Source organism: Dromaius novaehollandiae, chromosome 4, assembly GCF_036370855.1.
Source record: "Dromaius novaehollandiae isolate bDroNov1 chromosome 4, bDroNov1.hap1, whole genome shotgun sequence".
NCBI classification, from domain to species: domain Eukaryota; kingdom Metazoa; phylum Chordata; class Aves; order Casuariiformes; family Dromaiidae; genus Dromaius; species Dromaius novaehollandiae.
Window position 1 is genome coordinate 53,719,245 of NC_088101.1, and position 13,582 is coordinate 53,732,826.

At 37.8% G+C, this 13,582-nt stretch overlaps 1 protein-coding gene across 8 annotated transcripts in view; it reads right to left on the minus strand.

The window, feature by feature from the left end:
- Positions 1-4,070: 4,070 nt before the first annotated feature.
- The window catches only part of FAT1 (FAT atypical cadherin 1), a 112,462-nt gene continuing 102,950 nt past the window's right edge, over positions 4,071-13,582 (minus strand). For 4 of the 8 annotated variants that reach the window (XM_064511066.1, XM_064511070.1, XM_064511071.1 and 1 more), the window contains exons 23-29: positions 13,411-13,564; positions 13,057-13,167; positions 12,203-12,834; positions 11,823-11,960; positions 9,409-9,468; positions 6,496-6,531; positions 4,071-5,547 (exon numbers count right to left, since the gene is read on the minus strand). In XM_064511066.1, coding sequence (XP_064367136.1) covers positions 4,922-5,547; positions 6,496-6,531; positions 9,409-9,468; positions 11,823-11,960; positions 12,203-12,834; positions 13,057-13,167; positions 13,411-13,564 — 1,757 coding nt within the window. In that variant the 3' untranslated portion in view covers positions 4,071-4,921. Of the gene's footprint in view, positions 5,548-6,489; positions 6,532-9,408; positions 9,469-11,225; positions 11,280-11,822; positions 11,961-12,202; positions 12,835-13,056; positions 13,168-13,410; positions 13,565-13,582 lie in introns of those variants that run through there. The other 4 variants (XR_010389053.1, XM_064511068.1, XM_064511067.1 and 1 more) reach the window with 4 other exon arrangements.

Below are 13,582 nucleotides of genomic sequence, written 5' to 3' on the forward strand. Positions count from 1 at the left end.
CTGCACAGCTGCTTTCCAGCCTGTGTGCCCCCAGCCTGTGCCGGTGTCTGGGGTTATTCCTCCTCAGGTGCAGGACTCTGCACTTCTCTTTTTTGAACTTCAAAAGGTTCCTGTTGGCCCCTTTCTCCAGCCTGTCAAGGTCCCTCTGAGTGGCAGCACAATCACCTGGTCTATCACCCACTCCTCTCAATTTCGTATCATCTGCTAACTTGCTGAGGGTGCACGCTGTCCTGGTCATTAGTAAAGATGTTAAACAGTATTGGCCCCAGTATCGTTCCCTGCGGGGGGAAACTGCTAGTGACCAGCCTCCAGCTGGACTTTGTGCGCCTGATCACAACCCTCTGAGCCTGGCAATTCAGCCAATTTTCCATCCACCTCACTGTATATTTATCTAGTCTGTACTTCATCAGTTTGTCTGTGAACAAACCAGACTGTGAACTTCCTGAAACATCATCTAATGATCTCTAAAGAGCAAAGTAGGACCTCAGTGTGATGATAAACAGGTAGGAAGAGGCAGCTTGTGTTCCTGTTTAGAGTATATTTAACTTCACTGCCTCAGTACTCATAACAACACATTAGGTGTGTCTTTCTTAAAATGTGCTTACTCGAATATATTGTACCAAAGTGTCATAGGCCTTCCTTGTGTCAGCTAGTATGTGGGGAATACAAAGATTGTGCAGGAAAAATAATTCTGTAGTTTAATTAGTTGTTAAATGGAAGCATCTGTCTGTGTTCTGACACTTCCACACCATTAATGTATTGCACAAGAGTTAATTTTGCAATATTGTGGATTTTGCACACACCATTGTAATAATGCTACAATCTGCGTTTTAGTCCTTTGCTCCAAGTGTACTTCATGTCTTGCAGAGCAAAGCTTCTTTGCAGCATGCCCTGAAAGTGTGGTAAGAATAGTTGCTGTCTCTCAATAATCCTAGGGTTTAAACATTAATTCTTAATAGAAATGTATAGCATGCAACTGTGCTAAAATCCTTCGAAGGCTTTTTTTTTTTTTTTTTTTTTTTTTTTTCCCCCTTCCCCCTTATGGCAGGAAGCATGTAGTGGAAATGACACATGCTGTAAACCTCGCAGTGCCCCAAAATGTCTACATTCCCAAATCCTGCTCTTAGATTGCCTCCTCCAGAAGCTGGAAGGAGTACTGAAGGACAGCATGGACACTGGAACTGTCTTGAGGCAACCAAGTCAATTGAGAGTATCAGAAAGCAGGTGGGAAGAAATCTTACTATTTCCTCTCTTACCCCTCTTCTCTGTAATCACAGCTGAATTCATGGGAAGGAAATAATCTGCATCTGGCAACAAGTTCCCTGCCTGGCAAGGGGACTGAGCTAGGATGCACTTTGATATAGTTAAACCAATTTAGCAGCTACTAAAAGAGAGATCCTACCTCCTTCTTTGCCTTCCATATTTTTAGAGCAGCAACTCATCTGCCATCTTGGCAAGTCAGTTAAGGAACACAGAAATTTAGGTACTTCTTTTCTAGGTCTAGTATTCTCTCTGATGGTTAATGGTCGTGAATTAGCCACCACAGGAACAGACAAGTGGCAGTAAATACAGCATGGGGAAGGACATGAAGAACAAATGATGAATCCACAACATGTTTACCTGCATCATCCACTAATTCTACTGATGCTAACTTGTAGAAATTGCTTTACCTGTAACCCTAATGCCTATATAGAAGGGGTTAGGAAAAATATCTTAACTGTTACTAGTTTCTCAGCAACTATGAGGACTTGAATATATGACTTCAGTGGAAGTCATTACCTAGTTCAATTGTTTGCCTCCTAAAATAAGTCATCTGGCCAATGCTGTTGAATTAATCTTGAACTATTATCAAGTCAAGTCAGCAATGCATTGCTGCACCAGTGTTCTAATCGCCTTAAACATGTCAGCTGGTCTGTCTTGTGCATTGCTGGAGCTCAAGGTGGAAAACCAGATTTAATTGCACTTTTTGCACTTGAATTGGGCCATAATAGCTCCTGGCACTTCTAAAAAGAGAGCAATGGGCAATTAAGGAGGGCATAGTTGTGTGCTACTCACCTCCTGCAAAGCTGTTGAGGGATGAAACTGCCTGCCATTTTCAAAATGACTGGTATGATGCTGTCTTGTCATCTGCCGTGAAGTATAACCTGGGTGTTGCGTATTGCCTAACAGTGTAGTTCTTGTGATGATAGAAAAGGGTATTCTGATCCTTTCTAGATAGGGTTATTTGTAAGCTAACTTTGTCTTTGCAGAATAATGAGCAGACATTGTTTTCAGCAAAGGATAACTCTATCCTATTTTACAGTTTAGATAAACTGTCTCCTAGATGCATAGTTTCCAGTGTGATTCTATTTTGTTTCTATTGCTTTATGTTCTCTACTAATGCTATGGTCAAAAAAAGTCACTGAAGAAGTCAGAGTAAACAGAAAATATCATCTTGCCCTAGTAAAGCAAGAGAATGAGATTCAAGTCTCATTTTTTTAACTCAGGTCCACATTGGCCTTCAGTTCACTGTACTAATACTATGGTTAAAGTATACTAAAGTATACTAAAGGGTTGATATTCTTGTCCATCATCTCTGTCAGTTTTTAAAATGTTTTCCAACCTTCCATTGTAAACCATAACTTAAGAAAAGGTATTTGCAGGGCAGGCTTTTATCTTTACTGTGAGTCATTCCAACTGAAAAATGATGCTAGCCGGTGTTAAATTCATTCTCTTCTACTGGCTGACTTCCAAGACCAATTCCTACTGAGAACCAGGTATTAAGAAATCTTGAGCAGAGGTGCCACTAAGCTTATCCCTTATCGCTCAGGAAGAGATGGACATCAAGCAGTGATCCAAAATGCCTATAAAGGTGCATGATACCCTTTACTCAATTTTGCAATATTCTTTAAGTTATTTAATATGAAAATGCTTTTAATGACAATGGGCCAGAAGTACAAAAAGCTCTTAATTGTCTGGATGAATACCACAGCTTAAAGCACATTTCTTTAAACCCCGTTGATTAGCTTAGCCTTTTTACATGTGTTATGAGATTCTTACTTGCATGTGGGCAAGTCTGAGGAATGGCTGTGTACTACCTGGCTCTTGGCTCCAGCCTGTAATCCATTCATTTATTTCCCTCATGCAGCTGCAGGTTGTGATTTGCTCTGCTTGTCAGAAGTAACCACCCAAATACAAATCTAGTACCTTGTTCTGTCAGATGACAGGAGGCCCAGGTTTAGCGCACTCCTGCCTGAGACTCTGATGTTGTCCCTTTCCAGGCTATTGAATTTCCTGGGACAGTTAAGGAAAAAATGGAAGTGGATTTGAAATGGTTCTAGGCTATATGAAAAAGACACTGATGTGCTGGGGAATCTGTTCTGAACTTCAAAAGTGTCCCTCACTCACACAGGAGGTAGAGGAAACTTATCTCAGCACACCACCAGGGCAATCTTACATTATAAAACAACATGGCTTTGTTCCTGTCTAATTGGAAAAATAGCTGAGCAGCACAAGCAAACTGTGTCCTGTCCTGACTTTAAGTTCACACTAGAAGTTTAAGTCAATGCAAAAAACTGCAATTGAAATATAATTGCCTAAAAACTCCACTGTATTTATCACAAACTCAACAAAAATTATCACAGGAATTTCAGCATAGAAGTGCACAATCAGGGGCAAATATTAATGAAAATCACTACTCAGGTGATTAAGAAAGGAAGAAACTGCTGTTTCAAATAAACAGCTTTCAAAGTTGTCTATGTACATTTTTGGGGACTTCAGAACAAATACTCAGCAATTTACATAGCTGTATTATGTGTTTAAAGAAAAATGCAAACTACTGAGAAGGCTACTTAAGTTTGATACCCATCAATCTTTATTCATAGTGGCCCGATTACTTTTTAAAACACCAGTAAGTAGACACACACTGCCATCTAGTGAGCATCTCCAACATAGCTGCAGCTTGATTTCTGAGGAGAGAAAAATGTGTTGCTTGGAGCAAGTAACTAATACAGTACAAAACAAATACAGACTTAAAAATGCTGCACTGAATGCGTTGTTAATTGTATAATATATAATAGAGATACACAGAGCAAAGCTAAAGTATTTTATTAATAATTTATTGTCAGTAAGAAAGACTGGCTAATGGTAGTTTTCAGTAAAAACCTTTACAAGACCATTGGATCACAAATATACAGACACTATAAAAACTGTGTCATGGTGGTTTTGGTTCTAAACTGGTATGTAGAGGGTCCCCAACACGCTTTCCAAGAAGGGAAAAAATGTTTACAGTTCTAAAATACAGCAACCCATTTAAGACATTCCCGTGTAGCTGACTCAGAAAAATATCAGACCTAACCTCTGTACAATTGGAATTGTGTAAATATTTTGAATTTTTTTTATAATGAAATGTCAAACCTTAGTTTTGGAGGGGGAGGAATACATACAGTGATGCCCTGATTATAGTAAGTCAGGGTGCTAGTTTTTAATGGCACACTAACAGCACTAGTTTCAGTGGAAAACAAATTCACAAAATATCTACAAAATCTAGTTAAAACTATTAAAATCAAACTGTACATAAAATTTACAAGAAGTTGGAGAAAATTATATTTGCATTAGAACTATATAAATATATGCATCATGCTAACATGGAGCGGTTGTATGTTTTTTTAACATAGACAATGTAAGTACAAAAAAAAGGTTCAGAAATGGCACAGCCAATGGAAATCTTGGAACTTTCCAATTACAGTAGGTCAGGAAATAGAAATAGGCTGATTTAGTGAAATGAGCTGCATGATCCAATGCAGCCATGCCAGTTCAGCTCACTGAAACAAAAGCATTCACTGTGGCTGGGAAAAAGAAAAAAAAATTAAAACGCTCTTGAAGGTTGTTCTAGCGTTGACAGAGTTTGTTAAAGTCCAGGCACTTTTGTTGAGTGTGAGTGTCAGACTTCTGTATGTTGCTGGGAATCAAGTGGAGGAATTTTCACATCTTCAAAATGGCCATCATCTCCACTCTCATAGTCACTCATCATGACTTCAGACTCCATTTCACAGCATGCTGACACATCAGAGCATGAAGCCGTGGAAGCATATACAGACATGGACATGTTGTCTACAGTGGGTGCTTCAAAGTCTCTATTGTACCCTAACGTGAAAGGAGCATAAGGTTCTCTATAATTACTGTTGACGCCACTGGTTGTGGTCTGAGGTTCTGACATATCTGCAGGATAGTGATGGGGAAGGTACTGGTTAAGGTTAAATCTCTGCCTGCTTCTTGTAGAAGAACCCAAGCTACCTACGGCTGGCATGTCTCTGGGTGGCTGTATTGACTCAAACTGGTCGCTGTATTCTGGTGGTAACGGTGGGAGCTCATCAGATGCAGGGAAGTCATCAGGTGGAGGTGGGAAATCACTTTCTATGTCATAACCTCCAGGGTAATAGTCTGTATCGATGGCATTTGGATCTGTGTAGAGGGGAGCTGCCTCCTCAGCCACTTCGTAATTTGGATACTCTTGGATACCTGGCAATTGAACGCTTGGCATCCAGTCTGATGTATCCCAGTGATAACCTGAAAGGTGAATTTTTTTTTAAAGAAAAGTAGTATTAATATCTTGTCCTCGCAGTAGTCTGAACTAAGAAGTCAACACATGTTTTAAGACAATGCAATCACCCGTGATTAGGACACTACTTGTTAATTAGGGAGCAATTTGCCTCTGGCTCCGCAGAAGACATTCAACACAACACAACTGTACAATATGCCATGCATTAGATATTGCATCATTCACACTTGAATTTTTAAATTTTTTCAGACATCTCACCTAACATGGGAGGAGCTGTAGGTCACCTATGGCATGTGCTGTCACAATACATAATGGTATAGAATTGTTCACTGTGTAACAAATAACAGCCTCCCTGGTGCAGCTAAATTCTTATGGTCAGTTGTTGAATAATTACAGTTAGGATGATACCAGCTGCCTGTTCTTCTTACAAATATATTTAGCATATATAAACCTTACTTTTCCTACTCAAAAGAAGGAATTTCTAATTGGTAAAATATCTAGAATATTTAAAGAGACTTTACCACTTAACTAAATTGTGACATCTATTTCACAAAATGCTCTTAGCTCTCCAGTAGCTGGCATCTCACAACACTTCCACATCCAGTAAAAAATCCTCTGATTTATTAGTAAAGACATTCCACGTTCAAATACAACAAAACAGCAAAATTGAGCTTAATCATGCATAAGTGACAGAACTTGTTCCTCTTTTACAAACTTCCCTTGAATAAGTCTTTATTGCTCTATTAGACACTAGATGTAAGCCTAATCTTATCAAAAACAAGTTGGTTTTATTTGCTAAAAGGAAAATAACACAGACTTGGAATAAAGTGCAAACCTAGTAAAGCGTAATGACTGCAGACAAATGCACAGCAAACAACTTAGAGTGAGTCTGTGTTAAAACCAAGTATTAACAGAAATATTTTGGTGAATATCAATGAACTGCATGCAGAAGTCACCTCTTGAATTGCTGAGGTCAGGAACAGCAAAAGATTCTTTAGGTGGCAGAATGAGAAGAAAAAAGGAGAAAACATTTGTAGTTAGGAATCAAATAGGAGAACCGATGTGAAGACAAACATAATGACTATCGCTGACAGACATGCTGCTTTTGTCTGGTTTTGGTATACTGCAGGCTAAATAACGCCAGTTTGTTTAGCAATACTAAGGTTAACATTATTTTCTCCTGGGCTCCTTTATTAGACTCGAACTGTAGAAGGAATAGCTACTGAGTTAATGTACAGCCCACCTGGTACAATTGTGCAGTGGCAAAAGGTGCAGTCCATAGTTTGCTCAAATCCCCATTTCAGTAAATTTCAGGACTTCAGTTAAAAAGGTTTAACAGGACTTGGTCTGATTGTTCTCTTTCCTTGCATCCCCTTGGTTTTCTACACAGGGCTAAATCTATTAGGATTTCTCAGTAGATGGGAACTCAGTTTAGCATCTAGCATCCGTAACATTGTGCCCTGGGAGCCCCAGCTGCCTCTGTACAGCAGTCTCAACAACACAGGCTCTGCGGAGAACTGTCCTGTTACCTGATAAATCTTAAACCTTTCTCATTTCAGAAATGTATACTCCCTACTCAGGGGTGTAAGGAGACATGCTCTTCCTAATCCCAGCATCTTCTCCTAAGAATTGATGCTTTCATCTATTTTCAGAAGAGTAGAGGGACAGAGGCTGACTCTACCTTTTTTTTTTCCCTCCGCTTACCTAACCAAGCAATAAAAAAATCATGTTCATGCTAAGGGAAGTATCAATCTATTATCCATGACCTGAGATTTTTAAAACATCTCTGGTCTCATCTCCAGGGCAGTAATCTAACCACGAGCCTACTTAGAAGACAGCATGATTCACTTTTCTGGGGAAACTGGACAGCAAAAACCAAAAACAAAAGTAATGGGCAGATTGTGGCCTGATGATTTAGAGCACTTTTACTAAGAAATGGGGAGACCTGGGTATGTCCTCTGCTTTGAGGCAAAGACTACTTAACATAAATTACAGAAGTGGAAACTACTACCTGTCTTTCTAGGTGACCATCAGCAGACTGGAGCCTTATTTCCTATCGCACTCAGCACCACTGATTTGCACAGTGGCACAGCTTTATTTGGGGAGCAGGGCAGGAGAAGTGCATGCCTAAAACTGCTGTAGGGTGAAACTCTGTCTAGTTAAAGTTTCTGTTCCCAGCATGCCTATTGGGCAGAACTCCTTGGGGAGGCTAAAGGAAAAGACCATCTGTCCCAGAGCTTGACCTTGCTTAAGGCTTGAGCAACGATCTCTGCTGCTCAAACTGGTACCATTTTGGGGGTGCACAAAACCAGAACTCTTTATCTAAGATATTTTAAAGTAAGAAAGGCTTATTAAACATAGAAACTTCTAGGTGTTACAAAGCAGCTGAGTAGTACATCCTTAATTTCTCTGTCCTTTATGAATATTTTGAAACACATAAAACAGTTGTATGTATTTATCTTACAGTGATACTAAAACACTGAACAATGCTTTTAATTTTGTCTTGAGAACTACATCAGTCATTTGTAGCCTCCATCAATTAAAATAAAAAAAAAATCATGTAAGTTGTTGAATATTTCTCCAAGTCTTTTAATTTTGCCTTTTTAAGTACTGCACATTATGATTTTCTAGCAGCGAGGTCTATGGACTGTAGGTATATATTAATAAAATATTTTCATGTAATTAGAAGTCCTTGCATTTGTGTACTCCTATTTTTAAGTCTGCAAACATTATACAGGATGTATTTCAAATTACAAACCAAATAGAAGCCAGAGCTACTATAAGCAATTTTATGTTCTTAAGGTCACTTTGTTTAAATAGGACTTAATAAAGAGGAGGAAAGACTACTTTTTAAAATTAAGAAATACAAAAAAATACGGCCTCCCTGATCTGTGGATGTTACTCAGCAGTAACCTCTGAGAACTCATGAGCAGGAGGATACAAAGAACTGAACTACTTGGTATCACTGGAACTTTCAAGGCTTTTTTTTTAGTCTCTTGAAATAATTAGCATTTGTGTAAACTTCCTGGCACCCTTAGTACTGCTATTATTTCTAAAGAGTTTGCGTACAGTGTTTTGCAGAGTTGTCCGTTCTTAAATGGTAGCAGAAAAATAGAATTTCATTGAAAATAGCTACTTTGCCTCTAACTTCCAAATACATACACATAGGGGTGGGTGTGTGGGTGTGGGTGTGTGGGTGTGTACACACACACAGACATGCATACCGGCACAAACACACGCCTTTCAGATTCTCCAGTAAGGTTTGGCAGTGAGCAACTACTTACTTAAACTGATAGGCAAGTGTATGTCTATATTTATCAACTGCTTTGTGAGAAATCAGCATTTGCAGCTGAAGAGACAGCCTGATCTAAAGGCCATGGAAGTGAGTTACTGATTTCAGACTCCTCCTGCGCTCAGCTGCACAAGGTGCCACCAGGCGTGCATGGGGGAAGAGAAGGAAGTGTGTGTGTGTGTGTGTGTGTGTGTGTGTGTGTGTGTGTGTGTGTGTGTGTGGCAGGGGGCAGCTGCTGGCCTTTCATCTACTGCAGTGTTTGTAATTGCTTTTGGTGTCTCAGTTCTGCTGGAGGATCTTGTGTGAATCTTTGCAGAAGAGAGTAAGAACTGAGACCTTTTTATGCCCTTTTTTTTTTTTTTTTAAATCACACTTTGAAACCTGCCTACAGGGTAGCCACAGTGCACACAAGAAAATATGAATATACATACAGGTTAAATATGTTCTTTACTAAAACTTATCAGAAAGTCTACATAAATAATACTTTATAACTCCCACCTACTAGAACTACATTACTAGAAGAAAAACATTCATTATTCTGCCAAAGCAGTAAATAAAAATGAAAACATGTATATACCTTCTTTTTCCACCGAGTCAACAACAGCATTGACAAGGTGTATTACAGTCACTACGGAAGCTTGTAAAAGGTATAAAAGGAGCAAATTAAAACAAACCTATAGTTAGCATCACTTTAAACAGCATATACATATACAAAAATTATTATAAATTGCAGTTCATTACTGTTTTACAAAGCAACATTATCTGTGTACACATACATGTACTCTATCTAGAAAGCAGTTGCATAAAATATGTAAAATGCATCTAAACCTGAAATCACGATAAAGATGGCAAAGTAGTTATGATAACTACTCCTGAAACAAACAAATTACGCACAAGCACAGAATTGCTTTAGTTATATGGGAATTTCTTAAATGTTGCCTAAACATACTGTTTGCATACTACTTCATCTGGATAGCAATAAACTCAGTTTTTCTAAACGCCTGTGTTGGGTGAACTATGGAGCATTGCGTTAGGCTTCCCATTTTCAGCTGCAAACTACTATTTTTTTTTTAATGAAGGGAAAACCAGGGGAAGAATCTTTCACTGAAGCACAACTAAAATACTAGAATATGAAAAATATATACTGAAAATTTCTGTTACTGACCTACTTAACAAGTTATGTGTGAACAATTGTATATAGTTGGAACACTAAATTGAGGTCGCAATATTCTTATTTAAAAACAACCAAAATTAATGTACTTTTTGTATGCTCTCCTCTTTCCAGCATACTTGAAGAAGGGAGAAGGATTTACTGTTATAGGATAGGATGAGGTAAGCACATGCAATTTGTTTGCATGGTTCAGGGATCAAATTTCAAACTAAGAACTTAAGAATCTACCAAAAAACAGGAAGCTACAGTTGTTTTCTAGGATGATATATTAATGAATCATCTACAATAACAGAAGATAAATATTATCTACTCTGTTACAGGAGTAGTGATCAGAAAGGCAGGAAGGGAAAGAAACCCCTCAGTAAGAAACTTCCACTAAAGCCACTGGAGAGCTGTGCATGCCATAAGGACAGAATTCAATTTTAGGACTGTCAGCCTCACAATCATGTCACTGACTTCTTTCATTAGTTTGAAGAAGTGCTGTTGTATATTAACTTTCATATGTGTTTTTCTGTATCACCCCTCCCCCCTTTATGATCAATAAATGACAAAAAATAACAATAAGGATACATGAAATATATGGGATGGAGAGGAGAACAGCATGTGCTGCACAACACTTAGTGCCACAGGAAAATAAAAGTTGAGAGTTGACATCAAGTCTATTGATAAAATGATGAGAACTATAAGCATAGCATTTTACTTTCACCAATCATTAACACAGACATTTCTTTTCATGTTATTAAAGAACGAACCACTGTACTTTGGCGAGAAGTAGAACGTTCTTTATTCCTAATCTAAAGGAATTTCATATTCTTTTTACCATACAGAGACAAAAGCAGGAATTGGAATATAGTCAAAACACCTTAACTTAGTGAATTTAATTGTGTGGCAACTGTAACTTTGTCCAATCAGTCTTAATATCTGAAAAGTTTCTGAATACAAATAGATGTGTATCAACTGTAAAAGCATCTTTCATCACAATGGAAAAGTGAAAACCTCCCAATTTATAAGACGAATCAGATAAATAAGTATGCTGAGTAAATTTTGATGGACCAGGGTTATCATTAAAATATTTATATTCCTATTTTTGTACTGACTTTTTTCAATGTATGAAATGCTATATTTTAATCATTTTAATCATGGTGAAAGCCAAATATACTGCTCTACTAAAATAAAATTCCTTTTTGTGCAACTTCCTTCATTACTCAAGTAATCAAACTTACAAGCAGTCCCTTAAACTCTGCTCTCACTCAGAACTGATCTGATCCATATGGGAGCTGAGGTCGCAGCAAGGAGAAAAGAAAAAAAGAAAAAAAAAAAAAAAAGAAACAAATGAAACCGTAACACCAGAAAGCTCTACTGAAAGCCAAAGGTCAAAACTAAAGTTATATTTGTGCAGAGGCTATTTTTTAAGTTGATCGTATTCTTCCATAAGTTGGTAACTAATGATAACCTATAAGAGTATCCCAAATTTGAACATACTTTTAAACAACTACACACACCTTGTGCTGCATTTTCATTGTTAATATTCTAACAGAAAAATGAATATATATAATTATAAAGTAAAGTAAGGTAAGGTAGAAGACAGGCAAAACACTTTAGAATTTAATAGATTTTGGTATTATGTAAGTAAATACAGATATATATCAAATAAGCTATTATTTAATATATTTATATTAATATAATAATATATTAATAATATATTATTTAATATATATTTGATATATGTAATGCCTATTGATATTAATGATGCATATATAGATGCAAAGACAGAACGTTTGAATGTAAGCGATAGTACAGAACGACTGTATTTTACATACCATTGTCATCACATGATTCAGACTGGAAGGAGCTAAGAGACTGGACCTCAGACATACTTTCTCTAGCACTGTAAGGATGAGAGTTCTTTTCGTCCAGAGGCTTTTTTGAAAGGCAGGGATCAAGATCTACTACTTTAGCTGAAAGAAGAAGTTTCAAGTGGGACAATTAATACAGTCTAGGTTAAAGAGCCAATAAGCCCTAAAATCTACGCATTCTTACAAAATTTATTGAGCATGAGGCCTGATCAGACTCAAAAACCTGTAAACTCCTAATGTCTTTTCTATCATAATAGGCATAGACAGACTTTGAACTCACAGTGGAATTATACCACACGCATACACCATTAACAGGAAGAGAACAACGTAAAAACATTTCTTACTGTCATAGTCGAAATCCCAGCTGGGTTTCTGTATTGAATCGCTGTCTGAAGGAGAGTTGGAGGGAGGTGGAGGTGGCAGGTTTGGTGCTACACTGCAAACAGCTACAGCTTTTCGGTGACCATGCACAGAATCTGGGTTAAAAGTACTGAACTCGGGGTGCTCGGGGATGGCAGACCCCTCAAAAGAATTCCTGTCGAGGTTGTTCCTAGAGTCACTTGGGATGCTTGGAGTGTATGAAATGGGACGAACAGGAACCTGTGGTGGGATGTCAGAATAAATGTTCTTATTCAATTTTGAATCAAAATAAGGTCTTTGCAAGAAAGCTGTTGTAGCTCCCAGTTGCTTGTCTTCAGGCTCTGTCTGGTGTTTCTTCTTTCTGCTAATCACTTTGCGGCAAATAACAAAAATCCCAACTAATAGGAATATTCCTGCGATGAAAACAATAATTCCAATTACTTCGGCTAAGCTAATGTTCCAAGATGTTGAAACGTATTTGTTGAGAACAATGTCTGTGCAGTGTTTTCCTCCAAATCCATGGCTACAATTGCAATGATATGAACCATAAGTATTCTCACAAAGAGCACCATTAAGACATGGGTTTTCTATGCATTCATCAACATCAGCCAAACACCTACCAGAAACAGAGCAGAGAAATAACAGTTAGTATACATCAGTAGTCACTAGTGTAGTCTCCTTGTTCTCAACGATTCTAGATATTTGTTTTTTAATACGCTGTGCTGTACACTTCCAGGCAATTTGTTGTTTATCAACACTGCAGATTTCAACCAATTTGAATTGTTAAACAAAGTAATTTAATTAAGAATTCACTGTATCTCTGTGTACCACTACCCACCTTTCTCCACGAAAGCCTGCTTCACACTCACAGACAGGTCCATCCAAACTGTCAATACACTTGCCGCTATTTTTACAAGGATTGTCTTTGCAGTATGGACCCAACTGGCATCTGCAAAGGTTTAAAGAAAAAAAAAAATCAACAAACCATTACCTTACTGTAAGTATGTAGTATAGGATTCAAGGCTATAATGTACTGGCTAGCATTAACCTCAAACAACTCCAATAAATAAATTAGCTTTCAAAGTCTCAAAGGTTTAAATAGGAAACAGACAAAAAGGAATACAGAGAAAGTGTTACACTTAGAGAACAGGCTATAAGGGGTTCATTTGTACAATAAACAATCCAAACATACCTTTGGCCTGTGTATTGTCCTCGACACTGGCAGATAAAATCATCACCGACTGGGATGCAAGTACCACCATAAAGGCAGGGGTTGGAAGCACATGGGTTGACACTTACATCGCAGTGAGTTCCCATAAACAAAGGAGGACACTTGCAGTAGTAACCTGAAATCAAATATACTT